At 44.6% G+C, this 15934-nt stretch overlaps 2 protein-coding genes across 2 annotated transcripts; both read left to right on the forward strand.

Moving 5' to 3' along the window:
- The first annotated feature begins 6878 nt into the window (after window positions 1-6878).
- Window positions 6879-11706, forward strand: LOC125543160 (universal stress protein PHOS32-like). The gene is made up of 2 exons (XM_048706413.1): window positions 6879-7881; window positions 11268-11706. The coding sequence occupies exons 1-2, from the start codon at window positions 7092-7094 to the stop codon at window positions 11273-11275; spliced, it is 798 nt and encodes a 265-aa protein (XP_048562370.1). The 5' UTR covers window positions 6879-7091; the 3' UTR covers window positions 11276-11706.
- Window positions 11707-12077: 371 nt separating this feature from the next.
- Window positions 12078-15065, forward strand: LOC125548099 (5' exonuclease Apollo). Its single transcript, XM_048711781.1, has 4 exons — window positions 12078-12480; window positions 12579-12787; window positions 13532-13639; window positions 13903-15065. Exons 1-4 carry the CDS (start codon window positions 12183-12185, stop codon window positions 14638-14640), a joined length of 1353 nt encoding a protein of 450 aa, XP_048567738.1. The 5' UTR covers window positions 12078-12182; the 3' UTR covers window positions 14641-15065.
- Window positions 15066-15934: the final 869 nt, after the last annotated feature.

The raw sequence follows: 15934 nt of genomic DNA on the forward strand, positions 1-15934 counted from the left end.
TCATTTGCACATTGATCTTTTTGAGAAGATATGTCATAATTAACATGTTTCTTCAGTTTTTCAAAATAAGCATTGGTGATTTTCTATGTTGCTATAAACCCATTTCCCCTACAATTGTTACCGATCTAGTTTCAAATATTATAGGATGGAATGGAAGTGTTCTTACTTGGAGTGGGTTGATCAAGAGTGGCCACTGTCTTTGAAGATGTGTCTAGCGAAGCTCTGGAGCATGTATGAGGAAGAGAACACACGTAGCTTAGAGAAAGTGTTGTCAACGCTGAAGCATATTTCAAGATGCGGGATAAAAAGTTGAAGGTGGAGAATGAGCTCAGATTTTTAAAATCAGACTTTGCTAAGATGGTATTGGTGAAGGAGGAAGCACTTTCCCAGTTGGCCCGTGCAAAATGGGTTCTTACTGAACTGAAAGCAGAGGTGGATAAGACGAGCCTGGATGATCTCGATTAGGGAAATGAATGTATTGTTCTTATGAAGTTGAACTAGCTATATGTTGTAATGTGCTGTTTTCATGTAGCTACCGTATTGTGATGTTATAATATATTTATGTGCCTGATATGAAATTGGCAAGCAACAGTTCGATATGAAATGTGAATTTGCGTAATACTGCAATTATTAATTGTAAACTAATAAACCTACTAAATGTGTCATGGACCTTTACAAACGGTTCTAGCAGAAAAAGCGCTTGCGATGGATAGCCCAATGCCACACAGTTTTCTTCATCAAATCGTGTGTGATATAGCTGATAAAAGCAAACAGTTAACCATGGCAAACCATGTATGATAGTTACTACTTTCACACACGAGCCTACACATAAAACCGTGTGGGATATACGTCCGAACGGAAACGTGTTCCCTAGATTGACTATGTGGGATGTACATGAGAACGGAAACATATTCCTTGGATTGACTGTGTGTGATATACATATGAACGGAAATGTTTTTCTCGGATTCTCCATGTGGGATGTACATACCTACGGAAATATTTTTCTCGGATTACCGTGTGGGATGTACATACCTACGGAAATGATTGGGTTTCGATGCCTCGCCCGATCGCACACGGCACCAGCCTGGGTCCCAGGAGGGCCTATCCCCGACGATTTCTGGGTCATGTGCGAAGGACACGCTATCGCACACACTCACTTGGCGACGGTTCCAAATACCGTCGCGGAAAGGGGTTAAAAACCATTTGCTTAGGACCGACGCGCACTAGTGTGTGCTGATCATATTAGCAAATGTGTGTGGCTGACCAATCTTCCCCCAAATGTTACCGTGCAAGTGAACGCCGATTTGGTTGGTCCGAGGTAATTTGGAATGCTAGGTGTTCCAGTTTAAATTTTTTTTCCTGCAATATCATGTGTGTTGCAGAGGTCCTTTCGCAACAATAACCATTTTGTAAAAAAGCTAAGACGAAAAATAAATTCTGCAACCTCATTTGTGTTGCAGAAATCGTTCTCCAACAACATCCATGTTGCAAAAAAGTTAAGACAAAAAAATCTGCAACATCATCTGTGTTGTAGAAGTCCTTTCGCAACAATAACCATTTTGTAAAAAAATTAAGACGGAAAAATAAATTCCGTGACACCATTTTCGTTGCAACATCATCTGTGTTGCAGAAATCGTTCTCCAACAACATCCATGTTGCAAAGAAGTTAAGACAAAAAAATCTGCAACATCATCTGTGCAGAAGTCCTTTCGCAACAATAATCATTTTGTAAAAAACTTAAGACAGAAAAATAAATTCCGCGACATCATCTTTGTTGCAACATCATCCGTGTTGCAACAATTGTTCTCCAACAACATCCATGTCGCAAAAAAGTTAAGACAAAAAAATCTGCAACATCATCTGTGTTGCAGAAGTCCTTTCACAACAATAACCATTTTGTAAAAAAGCTAAGACAGAAAAATAAATTTTGCGACATCATCTTTATTGCAACATCATTTGTGTTGCAGAAATCGTTCTCCAACAACATCCATGTTGCAAAAAAGTTAAGACAAAAAAAATCTGCAACATCATTTGTGTTGCAGAAGTCCTTTCACAACAATAAACATTTTGTAAAAAAATTAGACGGAAAGATAAATTCTGCAACATCATCTTTGTTGCAACATCATCTGTGTTGCAGAAGTCGTTCTCCAACGACATCCATGTTGCAAAAAAGTTAAGAAAAAAATTATGCAACATCATATGTGTTCTAGAAGTCATTCCGCAACAACACCCATGTTACATAAAAATTGCGATGAAAAAATAATAACTCTATAATAGAACCTCGTTACAAATGTTTCTGCAATATATGGTGTTTTGCAAAGAAGGATTCAACAACCATGCCTTTGTTGTGATGGTGAGGAAATATCCGTGCCGCTAGATAACGTCGGATCAAATGACTATCGAGGCGGTGGATCTTTTAAAAAGATCCGCCGGCCGATGCGTAGCATTGCTCTTTTTATTTTGGCTTAAAAGTCAAAAAATCATTTAAATATGGGCTTTTGGTTTTGGCTTTTGGCTTATTTTATTTATTTACTTTGAGTCTAAACACACTTTATTGATTACACAGTAATGTTCATGGGAATACAAGATAAATATGGAAGATTTAGAAGCCACGAATGGCGACCTGTCCCCACGCCAAAAGCATGTCTAGCGAGGCTATGAGCCTCAAAATTGGTGTCTCGCCCTTCGAAGATGAAAGAGCAACTCTGAAACTATGTAGTGTCTATAATTTCCTTGATAATTGCTCCATACATCCCACATGTACCTTGCTTTATATCATTGACCCCCCTGACAATCCGATGCAATTTGCACATGCGAAAATAAGAGGTCAATGGAAAGGGCCAAAGCTTCCCGGCACGCTAACGCCTCCAGGGTTGTTGGGTCTGTGATATCTGATCATCGTACCACTGAAGCACCCAAGTACATACCGGTAGAATCGTGACACACAACGATGTAGGCTCCATCATTGGACGTCCGCGAGACCGGCCGTCCACTCTAATCTTGGCTATACCTTGCTCCGGTGGGATCCACCTTGGACAAGGTTGTCTTGCTACAGTCGGCCTTGTCGCAGTAGCCTTGTTCGGTTTGCAGTCATTCAACTCTGTAATGTATCTCGGTATGAATCTATGAGTGGCATGTGGACTTTGGAATATCTGCTCATTGAGAGCTTGCCTGCGAGCATATCAGATCGCCCAAAGGGTGACAAGTCGTGGACGAAGTCATCATGTGATAGCACATCCATCACCGAGAATATCCAACGTAGCAAGTGAATAAAAACGGTATCCCAATGCTTGAAAACAGGTCCTAGGTTTCATACTTTCACTAGTGGCAAACTCTCAACATCATTAACATAGTTAAACAACATGATATGCCCTCAAAAAGTGCAACAAAGAACCACTCAAAAGTCTATATTTTTATTGAAGAAAGTAGGATGAAATCACGTAGGTGTGCAATCTTGATCATATATTGAACAACCTCAATGTGTGCTACGGATAGTTCCAGAAATCCTACCATGACAACCTATCATTCAACATTTATGCATAGAGTACCCCACTGTCACCATGTGTATATGCAATTTAATTGTTAGACATGCATCATATGATCTCAAATTCAAAGTATTTTATCCAACATAAAGAAACTTCAAAGAGCAAGAATCGATTCACCACAGAAATAATAAAAGGGGGATGAACATCATAAGATCCAACTATATTAATAAAGCTCATGATACAATCAAGATCGGAATCCTTCAAGGACATGGGAGAGAGAGGTCGAACACATAACTACTACTACATACCCTCAGCCCCAAGGATGAACTACTCACACGTCCCCATGAGAACGGAGATACATTTGTTGGTGATGGTGATGACGGAGATGTCCCCGACGGCGTCCCGGCACCACCAAAGGCGAGGGGGAAGACCCTCCTCTTTCTTCTTCTTCCTTGCCCCCCCCGGAGAGGGGGGTCACTCCCTATATTGGATCTCTCTTTTCTGTCTTCCGTTTTTCGCTTTTGTTTTCTGGCTGAACATTGTTTCTTAAATATCCATAACTCCGATCAGGCTGAAATTTTAAGAGAGCTTTTTTTTTATAAAATTAGTTTTCTTGCGGTGAAAGAAGGGCGTCAAATGACTTAAGGAGCCTCCACGGGAGTGGCCCTGGTCACGCCATGAGGCCGTGTGGAGCCCTCGTGCACCGCCTTATGATGATTTATTTGCCCAACAATCTAATATTTTTCATAAAAAACACAAAAAATCATGTTCATTCTGGCTCCATGATTTTTTACCTGAAAATCCCAAAACAATACAAAACAGAAACTGGCCTCTGGCACTGGATAGGTTAGTCCAAATAAATATTGTGCCAAAAACATAAATAAATAATGTAAACGTAGCATGGATACTTTATAAATTATAGATACATTGGGACGTATCACTTGATCACATCATACATAGAGTGCTCGAACATTTGCATTAGTCAGAGCATCTCAAACAAGTAATCTTCCTCGTATGAAAAAAACCCTGGTATAAGGGGAGTTGGGCAATTACTGCTCCAACATATCTCATAAACGTGATTTTTTAGGGGATCCCAACCTCCCCTCTATCTATGGTAAAAGGTCTTCTCATAAGCTTTTCCCTAAAACTGGCGGAGGCAACCATTGAACTCCCACGCCATCGCCAGAGGCGGCTTGCCTCCCCGCCGCCACACCCATCTCACCCCACCGCTGTGCCATCCCGCTGTTTAGTCGCCTTGCCCTGCCCCGACCTCGACCCGTCGTTGGCTCGTTGCATCACCCTGACCTCGAGGGACATCCAACTGAGGCCACCTCGTCGCCGACTGGATCTCCGGCAACAGCACCCCCCCCCCCCGTGTGACAATTGAGGTTCCCTAGGGACCTGGTTGCAATTATAGGTTTAATTTTGAGGGGCCCAAATGCAATTCTTCATTTACTTTGTATGCTAGTTTAAAGAGAAATAAAAATATATTAAAGGGGAAGATGTACAGAGATTCTGCTAAAGCACATGCAAACCTCTTCTAAATTATTCAGATACCTCGTATGACCACTTATAGGGAGAGATTTTATGGGGATTTTCTTAAAGATGCTCTTGCATCCTCCATTTTGTTTGGTCTCAGTTTGTTCTCCATTAAGGATCTTGAGTTTGTTGTTAACTTCAAAACAAGCCCAAGACCATCGAAAACGGCGTTCATATGTGAAAGTTATGCATGTGTTTTGTTTTGTGTTGCAAGATCTTTGTTATTGGTCGGATATTCCAAGGGAAGTTGGACTATCTGACACGAGTCCGGCTTAATGTTTTACTCTCTGGAACGGGTCGTATATTCTGACATACGTTGAAACCTCTGACGCAGAAGCCTTTGCATATACTCTGACATGTCAGACCGTCCGACCGAACAAGAAAAAACATATAGGATTCAATCATATAAATCAAATAACCGATGTAGAAAATATTATCAAGAATTCCAATTCTCCACGAAAATCCTTTGAATCTAAGGCCCTGAGTCAAAGAGACCATCATCTCATGTCAATTCCCAAGTGAAGATTGCTCTTTTAACTTCGCATGATAATTCCTAAGTGGGAATTACTCTTTTGACTTCGAAAGAGTATCCCACTGAGGCCTCCTTTCATTTGTAAGACTTTTGTAGAAAATTTATAGGATATGATTTCTATAGGAAAAAAATTCTATAAAGTCCTTTGGTTTGTAGGAATAATAGAGCCTTATTCCTACACATGAATTATTCTTATCTTTCATATTTTCGAAGGAAACTAAACGTTTGTCTAGATTGAAGGAAAATATTTCTACGATCTGAACCAAAGGACTTTTCTTTCTATTTCTATGCATAGGATTTATTATACGATTCGAGATACATGAAATCGCATTTTATACAAGTTTTTTATTTCTAGTATTTTATGAACAAAATGGGCTGAACCTTGCAGGAAGCTGCCGGGAACCAAGAGGACGACCGGAGAAGCCAGCAGGCACCAAAAACCGTTCGCGTGGGCTTTGGTAAAGCGCACAGCTCGCGCAACACAACAAACGGCGGGCAACCGACGCTGATGTGACGTTCCAGATCGAGCCCCCCCGGTAGCTATCTTGTGCGGAGAGGTGGCAGTCAACGGCCCCATCCAGTGCTATCCCGTTCAGCGAACGCGTACACGGAATGGATGTAGGTATGTAGGTTCATGAACTGGCAGCAACCAGAATAGACGGAGGGGAAACGGTCAGTGCGTTCTGCGTTTCTTGACCAAAATCAGCGGTATACTCGATCGGACTGGCACCCCACTAACTCTGTGATGATTATCATGCACATAATAATATGTAAATAATCCTTTTCTTTTGTAAGAAGCTGTAATCTGCTAGTATAGTCCACTTGTACTATGAAATAAGCAAATAATGCTACCAGTTGCGACCTTCTAGATTCTGATAGGAGCTTTGCAGCTGCTTTGGAAAATAAGCAAATGGTTTTGAAAGGATTAGTCAAATACTACCTGCACAATAGGTGGAGGATTAGCGAAGATGGTCCCTCGTGGTCGCATTTTTCTGAATTTATTTTAACTTTTTTTATGTTGTTTGTTTTGTGGGAGGAGACATTCCTGTTAACTATGAAACGTTGCTTGGTTGGTCACTAATCGCTTTTGGACAATGTTTTTTTAGTGGAAAGAGATGTTTCTGTTGAATATGAGGTATATTTCAGAGATGCTTAGAGATGTGCGTGTGTCATAAGGGCAAATGTATGTGCGTGTTTACTATCTACTCCGCGATTTGTACTACTATAAAAAGTGAAAGATTTGGGGAAACTCAAGAAAGATTAAAGAAAAGCGGAACAAAAAGCGACAACATCGGGCAGCGCTGCGTGTACGACAAGGCAAGGCAAATCCAGTCCCCCCTCCCCCAATCACACAGCTCAGTTGCAAGCACAAAGGGCAACACGACCATTCCTTCCTCCCAGCCTACTCTCGATTCATCCATTTCAAAACCCAATCAGCATCACCCCGGATCAAATCCACCACCGAGAAATTCCGGAATAAACCCGAGAGAACCGCGAGAAGGGTCAGCGCAAAAACCCTAGCCAGCTAGCTCCCCATGGCGGCCAACTCCTCCTCCCCGTCGGCCGGCGGCGACGCGCCGGCCCCGGCGCTGCCGCCGGTGCGGCTCGCGGCGGGGCAGGCGGCCACGATCCAGCCCTCCTCCCCGCGCTACTTCTTCTCCTCGCTGGCCGGCAAGGACGCCTCCTCCCACCGCCGCATCGCCATCGCCGTCGACCTCTCCGACGAGTCCGCCTTCGCCGTGCGGTGGGCCGTGCAGAACTACCTGCGCCCCGGCGACGCCGTCGTGCTCCTCCACGTCCGCCCCACCTCCGTCCTCTACGGCGCCGACTGGGGCTCCATCCCCGTCTCCGTCTCCGACGACGACGCGGACGATGCCGCCGTCGCCGCCGCCGCCGAGGGCTCCGACCCCGCCGCCGCCTCCGCGGAGGAGCTGCAGAAGAAGCGGGAGGAGGACTTCGACGCCTTCACCTCCACCAAGTCGCAGGACCTGGCGCAGCCGCTCGTCGCCGCGCAGATCCCCTTTAAGATCCACGTCGTCAAGGACCACGACATGAAGGAGCGCCTCTGCCTCGAGGCCGAGCGCCTTGGCCTGTCCGCCATGATCATGGGGAGCCGCGGATTCGGGGCCTCGCGCAAGGGCGGCAAGGGGAGGCTCGGGAGTGTTAGTGATTACTGTGTGCATCACTGTGTCTGCCCGGTTGTGGTTGTGCGCTACCCAGATGATGCTGCAGGTGTCCCCGGGGAGGCAGCAGCGGCGACAGATGAGCTGCACACTGTGCCTGAGGATGAGCCCGTGTATCATGACGCGCCTGATGCACACAAAGGTTCGCCCTCCTGCTTTCCTGAACTCCATGATTTTTGATTGTTTGTGCTGATTGATTATTAATTCATGAGGTGCTGGATGAAGTGATTTACTACACTAGTGCATGGTACGGAACAAAACTAGTATAGACATTAGACATTCCTTGGTAACTAGTAGTTCAGTACTAAGTTATTTCAGTCACTCAGCAATTAAAACTGTTGATCTTTTGTTGGAAATTGTAATGGTTTCCCGCTGCTCTTAAAATTGTGGATGAAAAATAAACTATACTGCGATTTGAGAAAAGCACATTGGTATACGAAAATATTGAACTGTGAATCAAATTCTTGAGCTCTCGAAAGATAAATGAAATTCTCTGCTGCTACACACTGCATCCATTGTTGTTGATGCCATCTGTAGTTGTTTCTTTCTACCTCCTTATCAAAATACATGTTAGTTAGGATCTGGGCTAGTAAAAAAAATAGGTTTAACGATCAATGTTGAAATAATTACTGAAATTGGCAACATCAAATTGATGGTACTACATCGAACTATCATTTAGAACAACATATTTTCAGAGAAATTGATGGTCAAAATGTCATGTTAGAGACCGTGACACCGTGCCAATGTCCAACACGACATGTGTTTTTGACAGAAGTAGTACATTTCAGTTCTTATGCTTGTGTAAGCAATTGTACAAGGACGGAATTTCTTGATGTTCTACTCGGTGAAGAACATTAGGGCAACAAAGTACTACTAGCTCAAAATTAGCATTTGTAGTTGTCTAGAGTTAGCACATGAGATAAATAGTGAATTCACAGCAATCTGCTGTCTATTAAGGAAAACAAAAATGCAAGGTAATGCTGATAATTATATTTTTCGACACTTCCTTTTATGGATCATCTTGTTCGCTGGTTATTTGTTTGTACCATGTAGCTGAATTGAAACACTTACGATGTATATGTAATCAAGCTTTAGTAGTATCTCTTATGCAACCGTTATAGTTTTACTACGTGATTAAAAAGATAGTTGCATATGGAATTAATTGCATTTTGTTTTTTTTCCTATTTAATACGGGAGTTTCTGTGGAAGCTGTTTTTTTAGTAATATCATGGTTATACAGCAAGCATGGTAACATTGTGTTCTATACTTTCTTATTTGTGCTAAATTCAAAAGATAGGCTTATTTACCTAAATTGATACTTAATATCAAGGAGAATCTCATCTTGGGTCATTTGTAGCTTCCTATACTGTTTATTATCCATGGTTAACACGAGGGTACTTTACAATTTGATTAAGCTATTGCAAAAATGTGTGTAACATTAGTATCTCTTTTGAGTGGTTTATTCTAAATTCAAAAGATAGGCTTATTTACCTAAATTGATACTTAATATCAAGGAGAATCTCATCTTGGGTCATTTGTAGCTTCCTATATTGTTTGTTCATGGTTAACACGAAGTTACTTTACAATTTAATTAAAGTAATGCAAAAATGTGTGTAACATTAATATCTCTTTTGATTGGTTTAATCCGCCTCACATTAATTTTTTTGTCAGCTTATCAGCCCTGTGGAATGCGTTTTTCATATAAGATTTCTTGTAGGACCACGATAGTTAGAGTCAACTCGTGCTTTTGAAATTCTGAAGGGTATTTTTCCCATGTCAGTATCTCTAGAATTTCTCCCGCGCTAATTGTTTCCACTTCCTTTGCCTAGCTGAGTTATTTATTTCGTGGTACCTGACCCATTTCAAAGTATAATGCATAACTTTGAGTGGAATTAAGTAGTTCATACAGTCAAGAGAAGGACAAGAGAAAATGACCATGCTATATATATCCTTGCTTTGATACTTTGGACAAAGAGGGATGAATAGTTAGTGATTGCGTTACTTGTAAATGGAATATAAATGAAGGCAAACAAGGAAAATCACCAAGAAATTCACATGCATGACTTACATGTTGTAAAGCAATATTGATAAACTATACACCTTTATAAGATGCAATGATGGGAATGTGTGTGCAGTTTCCTCTCCTTTTCCCTTATGTCACAAATGGATAGGATCACCCTTTCTTTGATTGCCTTTAGGTCATCTGTTACTTTTACCCATGCATATCTCATTTCACTTTCCCCTTGCTGCATTGCATATCACTTTTCTCTAATTACTGTTCTCTCTCTTTTTTTGCTTCACACTACACTTCATCGTCTGCAGATTTTTTATTGGGTCATTGTAGTTGAATACCGTCATACCTCATGTCTTGGGAACCCTTCCAGTTCATAGCCTTACACCTGTCAGTTTTCTATGTACGCTGGAACAAATGACATGGTACCAGGGGGTCTCATTAGCTCAGGACCACACTTTTTTGGTAATTACAGTTTGCAGCAGTTGCCACAATTTTCCACTTATCGTCGTGGGCTGGCAAGTGGGACAAGCTGTGACATCAGCTATGGGTGTGTAGCATCTAGCATGCTATACTTGGTTGCAGCAAAAAAGATCTAGTATAGTAAACCAGTAAGGCCCTATATCAGAATTCTCCCTACAATCAGCAAAATTTGTAGGATGTGCTAAGGTCTTCAGAAGATCAGAGTGTTTCCAATGGGGGGGTAAAGGTTTCACATTCTGAAGATGACTGGTCTTTGTGAATATTGGTCTGTTATTTGTATGTTATATGCTAGTTTAGTAAACCAAAAGATAACGTGCGATTAGCGCTGCAGTGAGACCTCCAGAGAAGTGGGGCTACTGACAAGGGCTTGAACCCAGTTTCTTCCAACAAAAAAAGACCCCTCGCTGTGTATTGTTCCCCATGCCTGTCAGGGTCGCCAATGGGCGCTGAGCTGGCCCACATGTCAACCACGCAAAGTTAGGTCACGTAAGTTAGAGGATTTGCGTCCCTGCTGTAGTGGGTGGGCCGTGTTTGGGGCCTTTTCTCAACCTAAAAGAATGCCTTCGGGTTTCTTCCCCCAAGGGCCAAGTTTAGTAAACCAATTAGGCCCTATGTAAGTAAATTCTCCCTATATAAACAGCAAGAGTTGTAGGATGTGCTAAGTAGTAAATTTGAACTAGAATTTGCCTATAAGGTCTTCACAAGTTCAGAGTGTTGGCAACATACTTGGGAGGGTAATGGTTTCAGATGATCTGGTCCTTGTGAACATTAGCCTGTTATTCATATGTTATGTACAATCATCTACTGGAACAAACCAAGCTTACTCGTTTTCCTTGTAGCAGTAGTTTACAATGGTGCCTTTGAATATGTTCTCATATTCAAGAGCTCTGAACTCCCTTTTATGCCAAGCGCACCTATTTTGCGCACAAATTTATTTCAGTTGCTGCCTGATATGTGAGATGCTGTTTCATTTGAAATTCATACTTTGACTGAATTGCTAAGTTGGCTTGCGACTTGCTGTTACTTCACTGCAGAGAACTGAGGCAATGGCATCCAACCGGAGCGCAAGGAAACCATGAATGAGGCTTGTGTACCTAGGCGATCCCTGTGTACCTGAGCAAAGCAACTCTGTATCCAGCATCCGCTTCACGAGCATGCGCATACCGTAATCTGGCTTTGCCGGCAGGCTTTAGCGCCGTGCTCTCAGGTGGCGGGGGGTCTCTGTTGGTTTGCGTCGTGTGATGTTTTATGTTGTCGACTGCAAGTAGACTGAACTATTGCTGTGTGCATGTGCTGTATTTTATGAACCTCTCATGTTTTGCAAGTCCAGGCTTACCGGTGTAATATGTGTACCTGTTGTATTCTTCCCTAGTTTTCAGCATTGGATACTTGGGTAATGGACGCTGTCTAGTTTTCTGTATGTACATGTCTGTGCTCAAATAAATGCAAGGTTGGCATGCTTCTTTATGACAATTACCGCATGGTACATGCTGTTAGTGTTTTCGTTTTGACATGCTACAGCAAAAAGGAGAAGTAGGTACATAGGACAAAAGGAAGAGAGAAAATGAAAAAGATTAATCTAATATCCAGTCTCGTGATTATTAACGTTGATTCTTGATGACATAAACGCTTCATATATATCTGCCGGCTATATTTCAGAGCATCTCCAGCCCTTTCGCGTAAGAATCAATCTTTTTTAGGGTTAATTTTCGCGTAAGAATCTGAGACCTGCCCGGTGGCTGTTTCGAAAATGTTGACGTGCCTCTCAAAAAAAGAAAAAATGTTGACATGCTTCTCTGTGACAATTATGCGGTTAGCGTTTTCATTTTGGCGCGCGTCTCGTCTCTCCCCGCCCCTTCCCTCTTCCTCAGAAAGGCAAAAACACCCCCCAAAATCAAATCCGCGGAGGGGGAGGCGGCGGCGCACTGGCGGCAAGTTCAGCGGCGGCCATGGACGAGGGGCTGGTGTCAGTGGACAAGTTCAGCGGCGGCAGCCAGGCCTACTTCCTCACGCACCTCCACCAGGACCACACCCGGGGCCTCGGCGCGGCGGCCGGCTGGCGCCACGGCCCGCTCTACTGCTCCCCCGTCACGGCGCGCCTCCTCCCCACCCGCTTCCCGGGGGTCGACGCCTCCCTCATCCGCCCCATCGCCGCCGGCGCCTCCGCCTCGCTCTCCCTCACCTCCCCCATCTCCGGGCGCACCGTCTCCCTCCACGTCACCGCCCTCCCCGCCATCCACTGCCCCGGTACACCTCCCGCCCCAAACCCTCCTCTCCTGATGCGCTCGCGCGCCGCCGCTCGGTAAACCCGCTGACCAATCCGTGGCCGCGTGCCGTGCGTGCAGGCTCGCTCATGTTCCTCTTCCGCGGCGACCTCGGGTGCAGGCTCTACACCGGGGATTTCCGGTGGGAGTTGGGGTGCGACAAGGCGCGGGCCGCGAAGAAGGCGCTCCTCGACGCGCTCGCCGGGGACACCGTCGACGTGCTCTACTTGGACAACTCCTACTGCCACCCGTCGCTCAACTTCCCCCCGCGCCGCGTCGTCGCTCAGCAGGTCAGATTTGCTTCCGTCCATTGTGCCAATTTCCGCCCCGTGTACGCAACGTTGTCACTTCAGCCAACCGTAGAACATACTAGTCTGAAATTTTCTTCAGAGAAGTGCACTCTCACCTTCTGTGGCGATTTAAATTACTAGGAAGATTATACGCTGTGGATCCCTAAGGAAAACAATTCTTAGAATGCCATGGAGGCCTGACCCCATTCTAGCAGTGAAGTCTCCAGAATGAGCAGATGCACTTTGATATGCAATTTTCGGTGTCCATCCTTTGGTGTCAGTTGCGACTGTCAGTTACAACCTAGTTCATATACACAGTATGCTGCTTATACATCAATACTTTCGGCATTTCACATGGAGCTCATAGAATTTGAGTAAGAAATTTGGTATAGCCTGTTGATGCCACTCAAGCCAAATGTCTGTCAAAGGTGAAAACCAGTGGCATATTGTTTTCTATAGCTGCATCTTGAAGGGGCCAGAGACTAACTGGGCATGGATTTGGTTGGACAGCTGTTGTACTTCCTCATGTTCAGCATTAGCTGCCCCACATCCTATTTTACTAATGGGGTGGGTGCTCTGATATAGTCTAGAGTTCTAGTGCTAATTGATTTACCTGCAATAAGATGTCATTCCCAACTTGTAAGCAAGTCGCCTACACATAAGTTTCTGCGTATGTGACCTTTAAGTTGTCCATCATGCTATGTTGGATGTTCTATACTAATATTTTCTTAGTGTTGGGTGCAGATAGTTGACCTTATTCGTGCTCATCCTGATCATGAAGTTATTCTTGGCATTGACACTCTTGGCAAAGAAGACCTCTTGCTTTATATAGCCAGAGCACTACAAACGAAGGTGCTAAGCCTCCTCTCCTTGACATGCTCAATGTTCTACTCCTGATATGTTTCTTAATTTCCTATTTCCATTCTTTTATTCAACATAAACATGCTTCAGTATTGGTGTTAAGTTCTCATCCCTGCTCAGTCATCTAGTCTAAAATTCTGCGTAGCCGTCAGAACTTTGATACACACGCTGCTATTGTATTTGCTTTATAAACACTAGACATTGATCTTCTTCTTCTGAAGGCTAAAATATTATTTTCTCACTTTCCTGGTCAGATTTGGGTCTGGCCCCAGCGCCTACTGACAATGCACCTTCTAGGCATTGATGACAATCGAGAGATCTTCACCACCCAGACCAGCTTGACGAGGGTCCGGGCTGTTCCAAGATACGGCCTGAGCATCGAGAGTCTTGAAGCTTTGAACACAGTATGCCCAACTATAGGAATCATGCCTTCAGGCAACACTTGGCTATGGAGAAACAGCGAGGGAAAGAGCAAGTTCAGTGGCAAAGGACCAGCAAAGTCTACCAAATGCAAAGGGCGAGGACGGGGCGCAGTGGGCACAATAGAGATGAACTATGATCCCTCGTCACCACCAAAGCTATTTGAGAAGGATTCCTACACTCTGCCATACACCGACCATGCTTGTTTTGCAGAGTTAGAGGATTTTATGCAGACAGTGCGCCCGTCAACGGTCGTAGGGATCGTCAGCTCATCGTACTGTTACGTGAATCCTCGTGGTCACTTTGGCCATCTCTGCGGAGACGAAGCGTGCTCTGACAAGACGCCCGTGAAGAACGGCGGGCATGCTGGAAACTCGACGCCCGTAAAGAACGGCAGGCATGCTGGAAACTCGACGCCTAAGAGAAGACCGGGTGCTTCGAAAGCCCCGAGGAGAAGGATGGTCAAGATCTCCAGTCCAACACTGTACAGAAGCAGAGCTATAATGATGAAAAGGAGGTATTCCTGTGGTGCAAAGATTGTAGAACCCGAAGAACCCATCCCTGTCTCTTGAGAGTTAGCTCCCCTCCCCAAGTAAATTTTATCTTGCTCCTGTGAAGATCAACAGCAGCTGGATGAAGAACCTATCATCGCCCCTTGAGTTATCTCCCTTCCTCAAGTAAATTTTATCTTGGTCCTGCAAAGATCAACAGCAGCTGGATGAAGAACATGTCATCGTCCCTTGAGTTATCTCCCCAAGTAAATTTTATCTTGGTCCTGCAAAGATCGGCAGCAGCTGGATGAAGAATCTGCCATCGTCCCTTTAGTTATTTCTCCAAGTAAATTTTATTCTGCTGCTGTAAAGTTTAACAACTGGATAGGAAGAGGCTGTGAGCGACCTAGCTCCCTTGAGTTATTCTCACAAGTAAAATTTATTTAGCTCGTGTAACTAACAGATGGATGGTTGAAAGCAGTGGGCTGGGAACTCTTGTGGTACAATTAACCAGCTTGCTGGTCTGGGTGCTACCGGCGCCATCATTTTCTTGCAACCTTGTTCTGTCAGCAAGAAGATGCATTTCAGCTACTGTCTTCCTGATGCAGTTTATTAATACTAGTAGTACTTTGCAACATAGAAAGCCCTGCGCTTTCTTGAGCACTTGTTGGATGCAACAAAAGTTTCTAGGCAGTAAAGCAACTTTCAGGCAGCACAGTAGCATCCGAGGAGAAAACTCAGGCGGACACCTCCAAAAAATCGGGGCAGATGGAGCAAGTTCGTTGGGCTCGGGTCGCATCCGTGCCGTGCGCAGGAGAAAATCTCCCCTGCTTTGAACGCCAACCGCCGCACGGACGTGGCTGCTGTTGGGGCAGACGCACCGGAAGGCGATACGGCGATGGGCGATGGCGCCACCACTGTCGGCACGGCGTGAGCTTTCGGCACCGACTTGCCGCTAACATGGCGGATGCTTTGGACATTCCGAAAGATATAAAGCCTCATGCGCCCAGGTCAGCAGGGGGGCAAAAGGGCGGAGACGTTTCCGTCGAGGCGGGCAGGGAATCCCGTCTTGCTTGCGATGCGATGCGACACGATCGCATCCTCCGGGATCAGAATTCCGTGGTGTGTGTGGTGCGGTGTGATGCGCCGATGCAACTGTCCGTGGTGCGGTGTCGATGCGCCCAAAGTTTGCACCCAGGATTAGACGTCGGTCGGTCGCTCGTCGGCGCTCAGGTCCTTTCCCTGGGCGGCTGGGCCGAAGCGTCGTCACGTCGTCGTTGCATGTCCACTGAGGCTTCTTTTCCAAGCCGATGCGCTGCTCATTTCTCACAATAAGATCGACGGGACAGTTTCCTGACGCCCACCTTACAAGTTT

This window comes from Triticum urartu, chromosome 3, assembly GCF_003073215.2.
Source record: "Triticum urartu cultivar G1812 chromosome 3, Tu2.1, whole genome shotgun sequence".
In the NCBI taxonomy this organism is placed as follows: Eukaryota; Viridiplantae; Streptophyta; class Magnoliopsida; order Poales; family Poaceae; genus Triticum; species Triticum urartu.